Below are 15,011 nucleotides of genomic sequence, written 5' to 3'. Positions count from 1 at the left end.
AGACACTTAAGAGAAAATAATAACAAAGTAGTGATTCTATCAGGGCAGGATGACAGTTTTCTAAAATAGAGTAGCTCCTAGCTTTTGAGAATGACAAAACTAAAATTTTAAATATTTCTGAATTTTAGATTTTTTGTTCATTTTGATTCCTCTTTCTGTTCAGATTTTACTTAATCTGTTAGATTTCACTGCTTGCATTTGCAGCCACTTTTCCTGTATTTGAGGACTAGGGGCTTAATTTTTACATTTGGTCATCATGTGCATATTTAATAAAAATGCCTCAAAATGTTATGAGAATTCTAAAAAGCAGAGTCTGGGATTGCTTTTATGTTCTAATTTTTATGCAAATATTGCAGGTAGCTAGGAGTCTGTTATTTATTATTTCACAGTTTCTTCTAGAAAAACAGCACACTTTTTGTTGGCTAGTGTTTGAAGGCAGTGTTTATTGTATGACTGTCTCCCAGGCTCCCACTGTGAACATGTATTTATGTTTTCTGTAAGAAGTAATGAAACTACAGCTGGATGTGCATTATCTGCTGTACCTTTTCCATCCCTATTCTGAGCACTGAGACAAAATTTTAATTTTGAACTGAGTAGAAAGCTGATCCTTGCTGCTGCCTTCTGCCTGCTGCAGCATATTCTATACGACGTATCTTGATGAGTCTAAACAGTACTTCAAGTATCTTGAGTGCAAAAATGGGTGGAGAGAAGGATTAAAATATCCTAACCCTTCTCTTTTGTGCTTCCCCCGAAGCAAAGTGCAAAGCTGCCCACTTTATATTGCCAGCTCCAGCTTTATCCTCCATCTCTGAATTTCACTGCAGCCCCAGGGGAAGCTGCACCTCTGTGGCTCTCCCACAGCTGCTGGACTTTGATGAGGACATGCCTTCGCTCTTTCCACTGGCCTCCCTTGGCAACCAGCCCTTTGAAGATGACCTCTTGCTGTTTGCCTGTTGTCTCTCTTGTGTTGGATTATAGATGAGAGGTTGGCGAGAGGGGAAGGGGGATGGAATGGAGTGTTGTGCATTTTAAGCCTCATTTCTTTCTGAATTCTCACCTTATTTTTTTTTTTTCCCTTCCTCTGTGGCTTTTTACCTCCCTATATAGATAAGATGTCATGCATATAGAAAATGATTTCTGGCAGAAATACAGTGTTTCTGCTTGGCATGTGTATGTAGGACAAAGGAAGTTTGATTAGTGTTGTGGTAAGGACTTTGCGTCCTTCTGTGGCAATCTACTCGCACTAGTTCCCTTCCCCCCTCCCTCTTTTTAAGTACAATATTGTTCTTAGTTATAGTGCAGCCATTCTCTATGTGCATGTTCTCTGTTCCTCTTCCCTCCCTCCCTCCCCCGGTGAATGCTTCCTCTGGGAGACAGGACAATGTAATCACCTTGTTAATGAAGGCTGTGGTGTGAAATGGAAAGGGATGCACTAGAGCTCTGTGGCTGGGTCACATTTTGCATGGACACTGACTACTTTTGGAAATCCAAACAATGAGACTTCACTAAATACCTGAGAATATCTTTCATGAGCGTCCTATAGGGACAGTAGCTGCAGTAAGAATATGGTGTTATAGGGGATCAAACAAAGCATGGGAATACACATCCAATTTTCATTATGGTGAAAGGTGAACAGGTGAGGTTATTTAGGACAGAACATTGTAAGTAACAGCGTTTATGTGCTTTTACAAATTTTACCATCTCTTTTTTCATATTTTCTCAGTGATGAAATTAGTGTTTGTTGAAGTGTGGCAAGGAGGAGAGCGAAATGGTAGTTGACATAGATGTGGAATATTGATTAAAAAAAGGCAGGAGTAATATATGTTTGAGGGTATTTTACAGCAAACATGAAGAAAATAATCTGATGTACTCGTGTATGCAGCTGGAATTCCTCCAGTGCAGCATTCCACCCAAAATTAGAAGAATAGGATATGGGAGGTATCTATGATCTCCAGATGTAATTAGTATATCCTTATACTGCTGTTTAATTGGATCTTCACTTTCTAGCCCAAAGGATGCCTCAGAAATAATTTGTGTTATTTTTAACTCTTTTTTTCTCCTTCCCTACCCTTCTCTGTTTGTCTAGCAAAGTTCCCCACAAACCTGCATGCAAACAAACCTGCTCTGCTTGTTAGTAGCTTATTGCAAAATACACAAAATAATATCTTCTCTTGTCAGAGATCCTAGAGGGTTCTGCAGAAAGAAGCAAGTCAGCTCTTACTACATCAAGGACTGCCTGGAAAGTCAGGATCTAGACCAGTTCAGGTGTCAGAAGAATGAACTGTAGTGAGTTTGGACGTCTCAGATCAGTGTGCACATACAAAGAACAGTCACTAGTGGCCTGGAGTCTTACAGTACTGTGAAATTTTGGGTCAGCATCATATCTGTCAATCTGTTAAACTCCCTTGCTAAAATACAATCTGCAAATAAATAGTTCTGAGACTTTTCAGAGCTGTGTGCTCTTGTAAAATAAAATACTACCTTCTCTGGTGCGTACGTGTGTCCCTATTGTCTTCTGATTCCCTCCTAACAGTCTTGGAATTGTCATCACAGCCAAATTTTTCTAAGTGTGCGTCTTGTGCGCTTTTGGCAAGGGAATGCAAAGGGAAATTTCTTTCAGGGTTCCTTACACGAACAGCTTCAGTCAACTGGGTTTGGTAGTTTGTTTGTTTGGGGTTTAGTGTTGTTTTGTTTTGTTGTTCTTGTTGTTGTTTGTTTGGGTTTTGTTGTTGTTGAATAGTTGTTTTCATTCTTTCTGGGCCCCAAACACTCCCTAAGGTTGAACAAATCCCATTATGTTGTACAGCTTTTGTCAGGGTGTCTTCATACTTCCTAGTCCATTTTCTGCTAGAAAACATAGTTGCAAAGTATTGGTAACTCCATATCAGGCTTTTAACTTAAGCCAAAGAGATTCTATAGCAGTGACCTAATATTTTCAGTTATAAGTCCCCACTTGAGTGCTATGGGACAAATGCAATTTTTCATGACATGTAAGATAATCCTGCTTTTCCCAGCCAGTTATGATTATGTCTAAAATTTTGGTAATTAGTGTGTTTTGGAGGTCTGTCTTGTTCCTTATAGAGCTCAGAACTCTTTTGTTTTATCATGTAGCCACTGGCCTTCTGCCAAAAGTAATTTATGAAGGTATCATTTTATTCCAGATTTTCTCTCTAGTTTCTCCCATCCTTAGTGACATTATACCTGCACTTTTTGCCATCATCTTTCCGCCAATTTAAAAAGGAGAGAAAAAGCCACAGTTGTAAACATGGCTTTATTCTCCTTTGGTCTGCCAATACTATGGTATGAGAACTCTGTGTAATCAAAGCACTTAAATTCCTGAGAGAATAAATCTTCCCTCAAATTGTCTGCAGTATGTACATCTTTTCATGGGAGTTTTGCTTTTTGAGACGCTTTAAAGGAAGGAGAAGCTGGTTTTCTATTTGAATGGACGAGGAGCTTCCTTTGCAAAGTGTTTGGAACAATTAGTGTCCAGCTGCTTTGCTGCAATAGGTTGCCCAGCTGCATAGCTTGGGCAGTACAATCCCTGCATGTGCAGCAAATCTGGTGCAAATTTACAAATCTAAACGTGCTGAGTTTAGATTTGTAAATGTCTGTTACTGTGCACATGCTGTGGGTATCTGTAGTGTGTCTGAGCTGGGACAGTCCTAGCAGGAGGATGCCTGGGAACGTGCTGCTGCTGCCAGGTATGTCTTTCAGGCAGTTCTCCTCCTCTCCTGAGGGATTTGAAGCTGGACCATGGCACAGGTGAATTGAGTTTGCTGATGAACTAGATCAGCGCTGAGATCTGGTTCCCTAGTTAACAAAACCTCCTTTGGCTGCTCTTCAAGACTTACTGCTGCTTTTTCACAGGATCTGGTGGACTTGGTGTAGTACTGGCCAGTCTGCATTGTAGAATTTGCCTGGCCTCTTCTGCATGGTGGATGTGTTCAGCTGAGTATCTCTGGTTTGACATTCAATTACAGCATAGACTGGATTTCTCATCATCCCTTTTGGCATGCTTCCTGGAGTAAGTGGACAGTGAGAGGATTTCAGGAATGCCTGATGCTCTTGCTATAGAGAAAGTTTAGTGGGAGCCACTTGTGGGTTCAGTGCTGACCACTGGGTTGGACGGCATGGTCACAACTGATAGCCAAGAAAAGCGCACTGCTGAAATGCTCAAGTCCTATAATGTTACATTTTGTGGCAGTTTGGTTTTTTGCAGGATGCACTTCTTTAAAACAGGAGGAAATATGCCTGAAAGGGAAAAGAAACCGTATTTTAATGGCGTTTTCTACTTGTGCTGGGGAATAAACATTCTTCTCTGCATGGCAAAGCTGCGGAGTGATGGGGAAATGCTTTTCTGGCTTTCACCTTTTCTAAAAAGGCTGCTGTGTTCCAGCTGCAGCCAGCATTAAAAAAATTCATGTTTTATCATGAGGCTGCAGACACAATAGCAATGTCTAAGTTTTTTTTAAAAAACCCTTACTCATTAGTTCTTGAAAAACTCTTCCCCCTATCTGTACAGTTTGGGATTGCCTATCTGTAAAGGATATTGAAGGAGGGCGATGTCAAATGTTTCACTGAAGTGAAACATTCAGCTCTCCTTTTCATCCATGGAGCAGGTTGCTTCATCAGAAAGGATACAGAGATTGGTCAAGCATGATTTATACTTAGTAAATCCAGATTGGTGTTTTCAGCTGCCATCTTGTTTTTTATGTTCCTGGAAATAGCTGTCATAAAGATCTGTTCCATGGTTTTCTCAGGTACTCAGGAGAAGCTGACTACACTGGGGTTTCCCAGGTCCGACTTCTTGGATTTTGCAGATGAGAGTGGCATTCTTTTCCTGGCATCAAGGGCCTTCCCCCCAGTCTCCATGACCTGTGAAAAATAGTAGAGCTTGACATTGCAATTACAGCAGCCAGCTCTAATAAGACACCTGGAGGCATCCTCTCAGATTCCTTGGACACCTGTATGCCTGGTTTGCATGGATGATTCCTAACAGCCCTCCTTACAGCTGGTTGCTTGCTTTGTTACTGCTTTGTGCCAACCCCATTCAATAGCTGACATTGTTTGCAATTCTTCTTGCTGTTAGTGTACTTGTTAGTCTTGATATCTCTTGCTAGTTTGAGCTCCTATTGGTTTCCTAATTCTCTGCATCTCCAAGGAATATTTCTGTATTTGCGAGTGTGCCCCTTTTTCCATATCTCTATTCCATCCAACTTCTGATGAGTCTAGCACCAAAATACTGGATTGTCTCTGAATCAGACACTCTGCATCCTCTAGTACTTTTTTGGTGAATGAAGTTGTTGTTATTTGTTCAAAGTCTGTTTGATGACTTACTGCATTTTGAAAAGAAGAATGTACACTCAGTCCACTTTTTGTGTTTAATAAGGCTGATTTCACAGGGGAGATGCTTACTACAGAAGTCCCAGCAGAAGTGTACGAAAGGTTTTTCTGCTACCTGTGAAGTACTTCTGTTGTTTGGTTGCCTTATTTCACTTGAGCCTTGAGACACTTCAGGCTTTGGATCCTTCCTTTAGAAGAAGCTTCCCTGGGAAATAGGATTGGAGGAAGGAAACAAGACCTAGAGCTTGAAAAGTGGTGGCAGGACACCGAGGGGCTGGGTAACCAAAAGTGTCTGAAGTCTGAACTGAGTTATCAGGCTCTGCTTCCATACACCTGGGGTGAGCCAGGAAAGGAACTCTCTTCCATTCAGTTACCAGAGGCTACACCTGGTTTTAGGTGAAAGCTGTCCCTGATGATAGAGTTCCTATTCAGGTTGACTAGTTTTTTATGTTTTCTTTTGAGCACTGCAAAACCTCATAAATTTTATTTCAAAAGCCTGTCCAGTGAAGGAATGTGAATTCATGTGGACAGAGATGAATCCGTGCCAAGTGCATTCCAGGTGGGAAAGCTATACGGAGTGTCTGTTGTTTCAGGCTGTACAGCAATAAAGAGTTCAAGTCTTCACAAAAAGACTGAATAGTTCTGCTCCTTTTTTAGAGGCTTGTGCACTGTAGTGTTTTAAATTTGCTTTTTACTGTGACAGGTTGAAACTACTGTTAATTTTCCACCTCACAGAAAATAATTAGTTTTATTGTTGCCATTGTAGGTTGTCAGTCATCTCTTTTGTTGAGTGTGTTTAAAGTAAAGCATGTCTGTGATCGAGAAACACCCTGGATTCTCTCTGGGCCTGATAGATATTTTCATTTAGCCTTACTTTTTTGTGTTCTGTCATTAATTCACTTACATTGTGACTTGTATGAGAACAGGACAGACACTTGCACTGGATGAGTCCTGTCAAAAGCACCATCAGCCCCAGTGGATGGTGTTTCTGTCCGTGTGGGCACCTAATCAGAAGTAACACCAGTGTTTCAGGCTTGAATTTAAATTCACATGCTCCTGTTGCACTTTTAGTTGATATCCCTGGTTTGAAAAATGACAGTGTATCTTATTTGTCATGATCTACAGAGATCACTGCAATGTAAGCTTGTGGTATCCAAGCAGAATCTACCAACTACTTGTGGCTTGGAGTGGTGGAGTTCTTTTCTGGACAGTAAGTTTTCTGTCATTGAAGCCCATGTCTTACTGGCCTTGGTGCTGATTCTGGGGCTTTTTTCTGTGTCTTTAATACATGGGAGAAAAAAAGGAAGAGAAGAAGCTCTTTCAGCTTCGGGTTTGTACTGATTTCCAGGGACATACCTGCAGAGTGTGCTTGGTGGGTCTGATCCAGAGGGTCATTCACACTTGGAAGCTGTTACAGAGTAACAGTATTCTGGAGGAAAGTGGCAGTGGAAAGAATTTTCTGTTCCTTTTGGCCTTCTAACTTCTTTAGTCCTTTTTCTCTAGACTAAAGTGGGTAGAGCTGTTATTATTCTATGGTTGGGAAAAGAAGACCAAAGCTTTTTTTATACATGAGACAAATAGAAAGATCCTGAGCTGTTCCTATGGCATTTTGTAATACTATAATGCCTTGTCCTGGCAGACATAAAAAAAGGGTGAAAGTTTTCTTTTAATCATCAGGATCTTTTAGGTGATAGAGTTACAGAACAAAGTATTCTTCATCTGTTGGTTTAATGTTTGTCTGCCCTGTAACACTAACCCACATAAAATTGGTGCTGCTCTTTATAAAGTTATTTTAGAGCCTCAGCAATGTTGTAACCTTGGATAAAAGCACCTGAGTCGTGGGTTCAGTTTTACCCTTTTAGGCATGTGCAAAGTGCCCCAGCATATTTCAAGGATTTTGAACTAGAAACTTCTTAGATATGGGTTATGGTTTCAAAGCTCAATTGATACTCTGTGCATCAAGGGAATTACATCAAGGAAATGGTTCTTTAGATACTTAATATCAATTAAAGCTTTGTATTTGCTTAAAGGATCCCATGGACTCTTTCAGGGGTTAATTATATTGGTATATCTGCCCTGGCAGTTTAGAAGAGAGCATTCTGTCTGACTCCATCTTCTGTTTTTATGTCTGTGCTGAAGAGTTTAACCATCAGATCCTGAGTTTATGGAGTGGTTCATCTTCCAGTGACAGTACTTCCCTCAAGCTTTTAGCAATAAGTTAAATTGCTCATCCATGTGTCATGGTAGACAGCTCAGCAGTGTGTGATAGTAACTCACTCAGGGGGGAAAAAAAAAAAAAGAGGAGAGGTTGATTTAAGAGTCTACCTAGTACAGTGTGGCTTGTTTTTTTCTTGGAATGGATTGGTGATGAATCTTGAAATATAATGAGTGGTAGGGAAAATCCCTGTATTGTGTCAGTTCACCATCATGTTTCCCATATTTTACAGTAATCACCCAAGTTATTCAGAGAGTTAGGGCCCCACAAGATAATATAAATAGCACTCCATGTATTGTATCACTTGCAAAATGGAAGTCAGGGTACAAGACATGGGAGAAAAGGAGAAAAGGACAAAACGACAAGCTGGTGATGCAGAAGTGATGGTAGGATTAGGGGCCATTACATGGTGCTACTTTGCATGGATTAGTGAGGGGTATATATATGTAAATTATTGAGCAGAATAATCTCCTTCTATTATAATCAGCTACCAGAAAGCAAAGTTGTCAGAGTGTTGGTATCAATTTGTGGTTTTCTTCAGCTGGTTTGATAAAGTTGAGATTTAAGGAAAGGCATGAAACTGGATGAAGTACAGGGTTTTTTTTGCAAAGACCTCTGAATATATGTTAAAGCCTGGGAAACAGGCAAGGGTCTGTGAAAAATCCAAGGAGAAACAGAACAAGGAGAAGACAGTATACAGTATAAGAAGTGAGGTGTATGACACTCCATACACAAAGATGTTATCCTGAGGAATGACAGCAAATTTGGAAAAGACAAAAGATGCGTAGGAAGCTCCTTGCCGTAATAAAATTAGAGTAGCTACTCTAATTAGAGTAACTACACCAGGTGTTAGAAGGAGGAGGAACAGATTAAATATCTGAAATCAAAACAGAGACATATTGTTGCCTGGTGTAAGAAATAGAAATGTCTGAAAGGAGACTGAAGTTTCTTACTTCATAATAGCCTTACCCCCCACATCATTTGGGTTCAGAAAAGAATAGAGAGTGTTTCACAATGGTCAGGAAGTTTCTTGTATCTCAGTTTGGCTTACATGATAGGCTTGTTTCAAAGGATGACAGCCTGTTAACACTGTGCAATTATTAAAAAAAAAAATGGTGATAATGGCTCTGAAGCATGGGGTCTGGATCTTAATGATGTGTAAAGCTTTTATAAGGGACTCTGCCAAACAGTTTATGTTATTTCTGTCAATTTGCAAGGAAAGGGGGTTCGCAGTACCAAAGGGGGCTTTGTCGTTAAGAATTTTATATCCGAGCAAAGGACTAAAAATCACATTTAACTGTTAGTCTTAAATGAGTTTTCATAAGCAAGATGACAGTCAGCTTACATAAAATTGCAAAGATTTTGTACTCATAGCATGCTTCAGAAATGTACTGAATTCTTCATATATACAGCCTTACACTTCAGTTTTTCTGGTGTACCTTAAAATAAATATGCTTTTATTTATTATTTATTTATCTGTCTGTATGTTTTTGAATTCCAATGATTGGCTAAAGGTTTCTTTCTGATTCTGTTTCAGATGCATCCACTTGGACTGTGTAACAGCAATGATGAGGAAGACCTGTATGAATATGGCTGGGTAGGAGTGGTGAAATTGGAACAGCCAGAGTTGGAGCCTAAGCCATGCCTCACTGTCTTAGGAAAGGTAAGGGGATAGTTTGGGACTGTTTCTTGGAAAGATTAGTTCCTTTCTGAGAAAAATCAACAAGAAATAAATCCAGGGAAAACTCCACAAAATATTGCTGTTTTGCCTATTTTCACTCTAGGTACTTCAGGGAAAGATGCTGCCATAATTCAGTTGATAGGGATGGTGACGGGGAGCTGAGCATTCCCTTTTTGAACTCTGTAGGAACCTAACAAGGATGAAAGCAAAAGTGGCTGTTTAGCAGAAGCAGTATTGGAGTAGAAAGGGTGAACTGCAACTGTGATTCTTACTTGGTCAAAGTAGTCAAAATGAAAGCATCTTACTGGTTTTCCCTAGGCACAATTTTCTGAGAATACATACATTTATTTCCTCTTTCTGGGGAAAGAAAGCTTCAAAACCTAGAAAGATGTATTTGCTTTCATCACAGGATGAAATCCCTAATAACAAGCGACTCTTATTGTACTGGTCAAAAAAATTAAAATTTTCGTCATCCTGAAATCTTGCCATGGATTGGGGTCTCTGGAATCTTAAGTGCAAAACTTTTCTCTTTGTTTTATGGGGTGAAGCGACTAAGATGCCATTACTGCTCCCAGATATGTTAAAATAGAAAGCAGAAAGATGACATTTTTCTGTTCATGCCTTAGAATTTTGGAATATTGAGGTTATTATATGTTGGCATTTGAAGTCTAGAGGGTTTGAAAGTGAGGGAAAGAGCATAAGGCCACAAGTTCTACCAGTAACTGAGTAGTTGAAAATTACTGCATAGCAAGGGTTCATCCTAAAATCCAGCTGCCTAAATATGGTAGGATTGCATTGGTGACTTCAGCTTAGCAGTGTATCAAGCAGAAAATAAAATTGCAGGTTAATGTTTCTTATGTAAAACTTGGCTCTGTAAATTTATAAACAAAACTTCTAAAAACTTCACCTTTCCAAGGAAATGGGAAGCCACCTGCTTGTCTAAAACTTGCTGCAGGTTTAACTTGTGGTACGTGGTGAAAAACATCTCTTTAAGAATCTTAGTGACTTCCCTTTCTATTGAATTTCAGCATCATATACAGCTTTTTTTTTTTTTTTTTTTTTTTCCCCTCCTAGCTTGGAAAACTGTTTTTGTTTCACAGAAATTCTAGCTGTTGCTTCTTTGTTCTTAGGAAGATAAAATCTGAGGATGAGGTCTTGTAAGGATGGGAATTAGAGAAGATTCAGTCCTGAAAGATGCATACTGATCCATAAGTAAACTCCAGGAGTAAGTTTAATCTTGAGGCAAGCCATTTCAGGAAGGAGTCTGTTCAGTCCCATGTGTCAGGCTCTTGAAAATTATGTGAGGAAACTGATGTGCAAAATGGATAAAGAAAGTTGAACTATAGGTACCCTGCCAAAAAAAAAAAAAAAATAAATTAAAAGTATATACCTGTCCCACTGCTATGTGCCCAGATCCCATCATGTTTTCTATACTCCCCCAAAGCCACACGCATCTCCAGAATAAATTCAGCTCAGTATCTGCTGATCTTAGCCTCCTAAAGCTTGGCCTGCTGAACAGCAGACTCTGGCTTTGCTTCAGGAGCTCTACTTTGATGTGTAATGATGGTGATGTAACATAGGGTGTGTTGTCCAGAGAATTTGGGCATAGAGTTCCAAATGTGTCAGTTTATTATGTAGCAATTTCCACAGGTGAAAAAAAATGTGGCCAAGGTTCTAGTCAATACTGCACTGCATTTCATTGTTCTCTAGTTTCTCTATTTATTCTTCTCTTCCTGAAGTATTTCTTCCCTATTTCATGCTCTCTGCTGTAGTTTCTTCTCTCCATCTTTTGCTAGCAACCCTTCTGCTCAGTTCTCACTCTGCTCAAGTTATGTCCTGATTTAGAAGGACTTCTCAGAGTTCTTGGAATATTGTTGAGTGCAGATAGCAGCAGGAGCATCAGCCCTGAGCTTATTTCAGGTCTCTCAGTTAAGTCAGCCTGGTTATCTTACCAGTGAGAATAAGTTGTATTGCGACTGACTGTGTCTCTGAAAAGTTCAATTTTCATGCAGTTTGGTACACAAATTGCTGTGTGAGGATTCAGTGTGGCCTGTAAACTGTTTTGCCTGGGTAAATATCAAGCCTGCTGCATGTGTATATGTATCTTCTTCTGGTTATTTTTAGGATTTGGCAGCTGACTTAAAAGAAAATGTGAAAGGGAAAGGAATGGGAGAGGAGAGGAAAGGAGGGAGGGAGGGGAGGAAAAATAGAAGAAAAAGGGAAACGAAAAGGAAAGAAGTAGGGGAAGGAAAATAAAGGAAAATGGGGGAGGGCTGGTCTTGAACCAGATAAAGAAATGGAATTTTTTCAATATAGAAAAGGAGGAAGAAATCAAGGTGTGCAAACCTACAGTTTGTTCCTCATTAAGTTTGATTTAACGTGCCTCTGAGGTGGGGCAATCATAAAGGTGATACTGTTGAAATTTTGGAATACTGTGAAGCAGAACGGCTAGTTAAAAGCTGTAGGGATAAATTGCATGACACATGAATCTGGTAAAAAGGCTTGAATGGCTTTATTCTTATTGTTGGTTTTGGTTGTCAAGGTCTTTTTTGATTTGTGGGCGGTGTTTTTGTTTGTTTGTTTGGATTTTTTGGTGGCTTATTTTTGTTTAGTAGAACTCTGGCCTGTGTTTTTAGAGGTTCTACTCTACTTCTCTATCCACAGGTAGCTGTACAGAATCGAATCTGTCCATTTTCATATTGATTTTGTAATTTTCATACTGATTAGTAATTCATATTGATTTTGTAATTGCTCATCCTTCTTAAGTCATTGCTTGTCCTTCCTTATATGATGTAGTGGAAATGAAAGTGTTTAAAAAATGTCTCTGCTGTTTAGAGTGCCCGTGAAAACTGGGCCTTGGTTGAGGCAAGGAGTGTGTGTGGCAGCTGTGTTTTACCATTACCTTTGATCACAGTGCAGCCCTGTTTGAGGCCATGCTGCATGCAGGCAAAGCAAAGGCCTGGGTTTTACTGATCTTATGAGCTCCTGAATAGGGCTAGAAGGGGAATGACAGAGGAAGAAGAAAGCTTTTGGAAATGAAAAGGAAACCCCGTGAACCCGAGCAGCATTATTGGCTGGATTTGCCTACCAGGGAGCCGCTCAGTTTCTGCCAGGCTAATTTTGCTTCAGCTCCTCTCCCCCACACCCCCGACCCCACCTCCCCCTCTCTCCTCCTTTCAGACTTTTTTTTTTGTTTTTGAGGCAGGGCTGTAGTAACTTGGTTCTCAGGCTGGGAACCCACTGAGCTGTTGCCATGGTCACTGGGAAGCTCTCGGTGCCATGTGCTTCAAAGGGAACCTTTCCCCTCCTGGAATTCCTGCCTTCTCTCTGCACACAGCACAATGAGACTCCTTCAGTGCTCCAGCAGTGGCACTGTGCAGGAGGAAGGGAAAAGCAGGGTTGCCTGCAATACTGATTGCCTGCCTGCATCCTGGCAGGGCTGGGGAGGTGAAACTCGGGTGTTTAAGGTCCCTTCCAAACCAGACCACTCTGGGGTTCTGTGATCCTGTGATGGCTCTATACCTGCATGTGTCCTGTCCTCCAATATGCAGAGCCCTCTTCTTCCCCCACCCCAGTAACTTTCACAGCAAATTACATCTGTCAAGATTGAAATACAATTGTGAAATACAATTCACAATATTCAGCAATACCATTGCTTTTTTATTTTAGTACAGGATAGTGAAAAAATGCTGAAGGTTTGTTTAAAAGTAGCACTTGTTCCCTTTCTGCGGGATTGAAAGTCCACAAAAAAAAGGATTTTGTTCTTCTTTCTCTTCCATAGACTGCTTTTCTTCTATATTAATAGGAAATATGTATTTGAGGATATGCATCTGAGTGTAACCGAACAAAGACAGGATGTCCCTGCTACTACAGCTTCCTGTTTTCTTCAGATGAAAGAAATCTGTAATATGAGGAAATTCCTAGCAGTTCTTCCAATACCCATTCACTTCTTTTCTAAGAGCTTATTTACAGAAATTTGCACAAATACTAACTAGAAGAACCTCTTGTTTTGCCATATCATCATTATTATTATACTAGTTAGGCTGGGGCCAAAATGATCATCACATGAAAATGCACTTAACAGTTGAATTGTGATTCCTAACCTTTTGTCTAACAATTTAGTTCAAGTATAAAAATTCTTATAAGGCAACCAAATGGGAATTTATGGGGCTATGTTGGTAGTTTAGTTCTTGAATAAAGAGAGATCTGTTCTAAGACTTGAGGAACAAGAAGGCCTGTGAGGAGTCTGTTCTAATCTTTTTCTTTCAGTGTTACTAAAACTAATAAAAAAGGTAAATTAAACAGAAGCAACTTATATCTTTATATTAATAGCCTAAATTAAGCAATCAGTTAGATGTTCAAATTGGTTGCTGACCGTATAAGTATATTTTTTATTTCTTTGTAACATTAATAGTTTCATATAGAGTTTGGATAATTTCCTGTAGGAATGGATTCAGTTCAGTTGTAGAAATGCATATTGAATTTGTATTTGTTCTAAAAAATATATTGAGAAAGAGAAAATGCTAATTTTGCCAATGCACCAAAGAACATCATAAATACTGTAATATCATAATGATTGTTTCTTGTTATTCTCCACTTCAGCATCATTTATACTGTCCAGGACACCTGAAATGTTAACATCCATTTTAAACAATCATAAAACATCTTTTAAAATGATATCTGAAGTGATACTGTTATTTGTGCAAATACTTTTGATGTCATTTATGTTTTGATATTAATTTTTCTTACTTCCCCAGTGCTAGCAATGTGATCAGACCTCTGCACCATATAGACACAGTGGTTTCTAGAGTTCTAACAAAACTCCAGCATATAGATGAGATCTGAAGAGGGGATAATACAAGTTTTTTTCAGGAGGATGGCTTTTTTGTCATGGCACACAGAAAAAGGCAAGAAGAAGGAAAAAAAGTCACATAGAACAAAATGCTTTTGCCAAAAGCTCAGTGTATTTCTGCTTCCATCTCCTTGTCTCTTCAGCCCCCACAGACCATATTCTAACAACAAGCCAGTTTTAACAGATGAAGGGGATTTGAATGGGAAAGAAAAAAAGAAGAAAGGCTGAATATAAGAGTGTTAGAACAGGTGGCCACTGCATGAAACAGCAGTGTCATCATTATAACTGAATTCTTGAGTTTATAAGCATCTTTCTCATGTATTCCCTCTTTAAATCCTCTCATTCCATCGCTACTTTCCACTGTAATTTCTGCAGTCCCTTTGAGGAGAGAAGGGAGAGGTTGAGCACAGGGAAGAGAACTGACAAGCAAGCCAGTTGAAATGTGGAGAGAGGGAAGGTTTGTGTATGGATCGTGTGGTGAAAGTTGCAGAAGGAAAGAAAAGAACTGGATCAAAGCCAAAGAGGGGAGAGCTCAGAGGAAGGGACAAACAAGGGCTGAATCAGGTTATGCAGTTCAGAAGAAGTAGCTCTGTCAGGTTTTCATTCATGGGTAGTGGTGAGCTCTTTCCATTGGTAACTAGTGCCAGGAATCTGTTACTGTATTATTTTACTAAGTTTCTTTCCATGTTCCCTGCACGTTTAGGAAAAGCATCAGCTATTCATGAACAAAGGCCCTCTCTCTCGTGTTTCTCCCTCTGGGCACTCCTTAGATTTGCCATTGTTGGATTGATTACTTTAAATAAATGTCCACTTTTAGAGTTGAGTCCTTAGCAGTCCCCACCACCATCTTCACTCCTTTTTAACCAACTGTGGAACACAGCTGCTTCTCCCTTAAGCTAGAGAAGCAGCTGTTGTTG

At 39.7% G+C, this 15,011-nt stretch overlaps 1 protein-coding gene across 2 annotated transcripts in view; it reads left to right on the top strand.

Annotated features, from left to right (window-relative positions):
• ZNRF3 (zinc and ring finger 3) overlaps positions 1 to 15,011 on the top strand; it is a 64,393-nt gene that overhangs the window by 26,096 nt on the left and 23,286 nt on the right. For both annotated transcript variants that reach the window (XM_066199353.1, XM_066199354.1), the window contains exon 2: positions 9,099 to 9,224. In XM_066199353.1, the coding sequence (XP_066055450.1) occupies positions 9,099 to 9,224 (126 nt within the window). The remainder of the gene's footprint in view (positions 1 to 9,098; positions 9,225 to 15,011) is intronic.

Source organism: Chamaea fasciata, unplaced genomic scaffold (genome assembly GCF_029207755.1).
Source record: "Chamaea fasciata isolate MVZ Bird 193981 ecotype frontalis unplaced genomic scaffold, bChaFas1.0.hap1 SCAF_18, whole genome shotgun sequence".
Lineage (NCBI taxonomy): Eukaryota > Metazoa > Chordata > Aves > Passeriformes > Sylviidae > Chamaea > Chamaea fasciata.
Note: the sequence above shows the minus strand (reverse complement) of the source record. Positions and strands in the feature narration are given on the sequence as shown.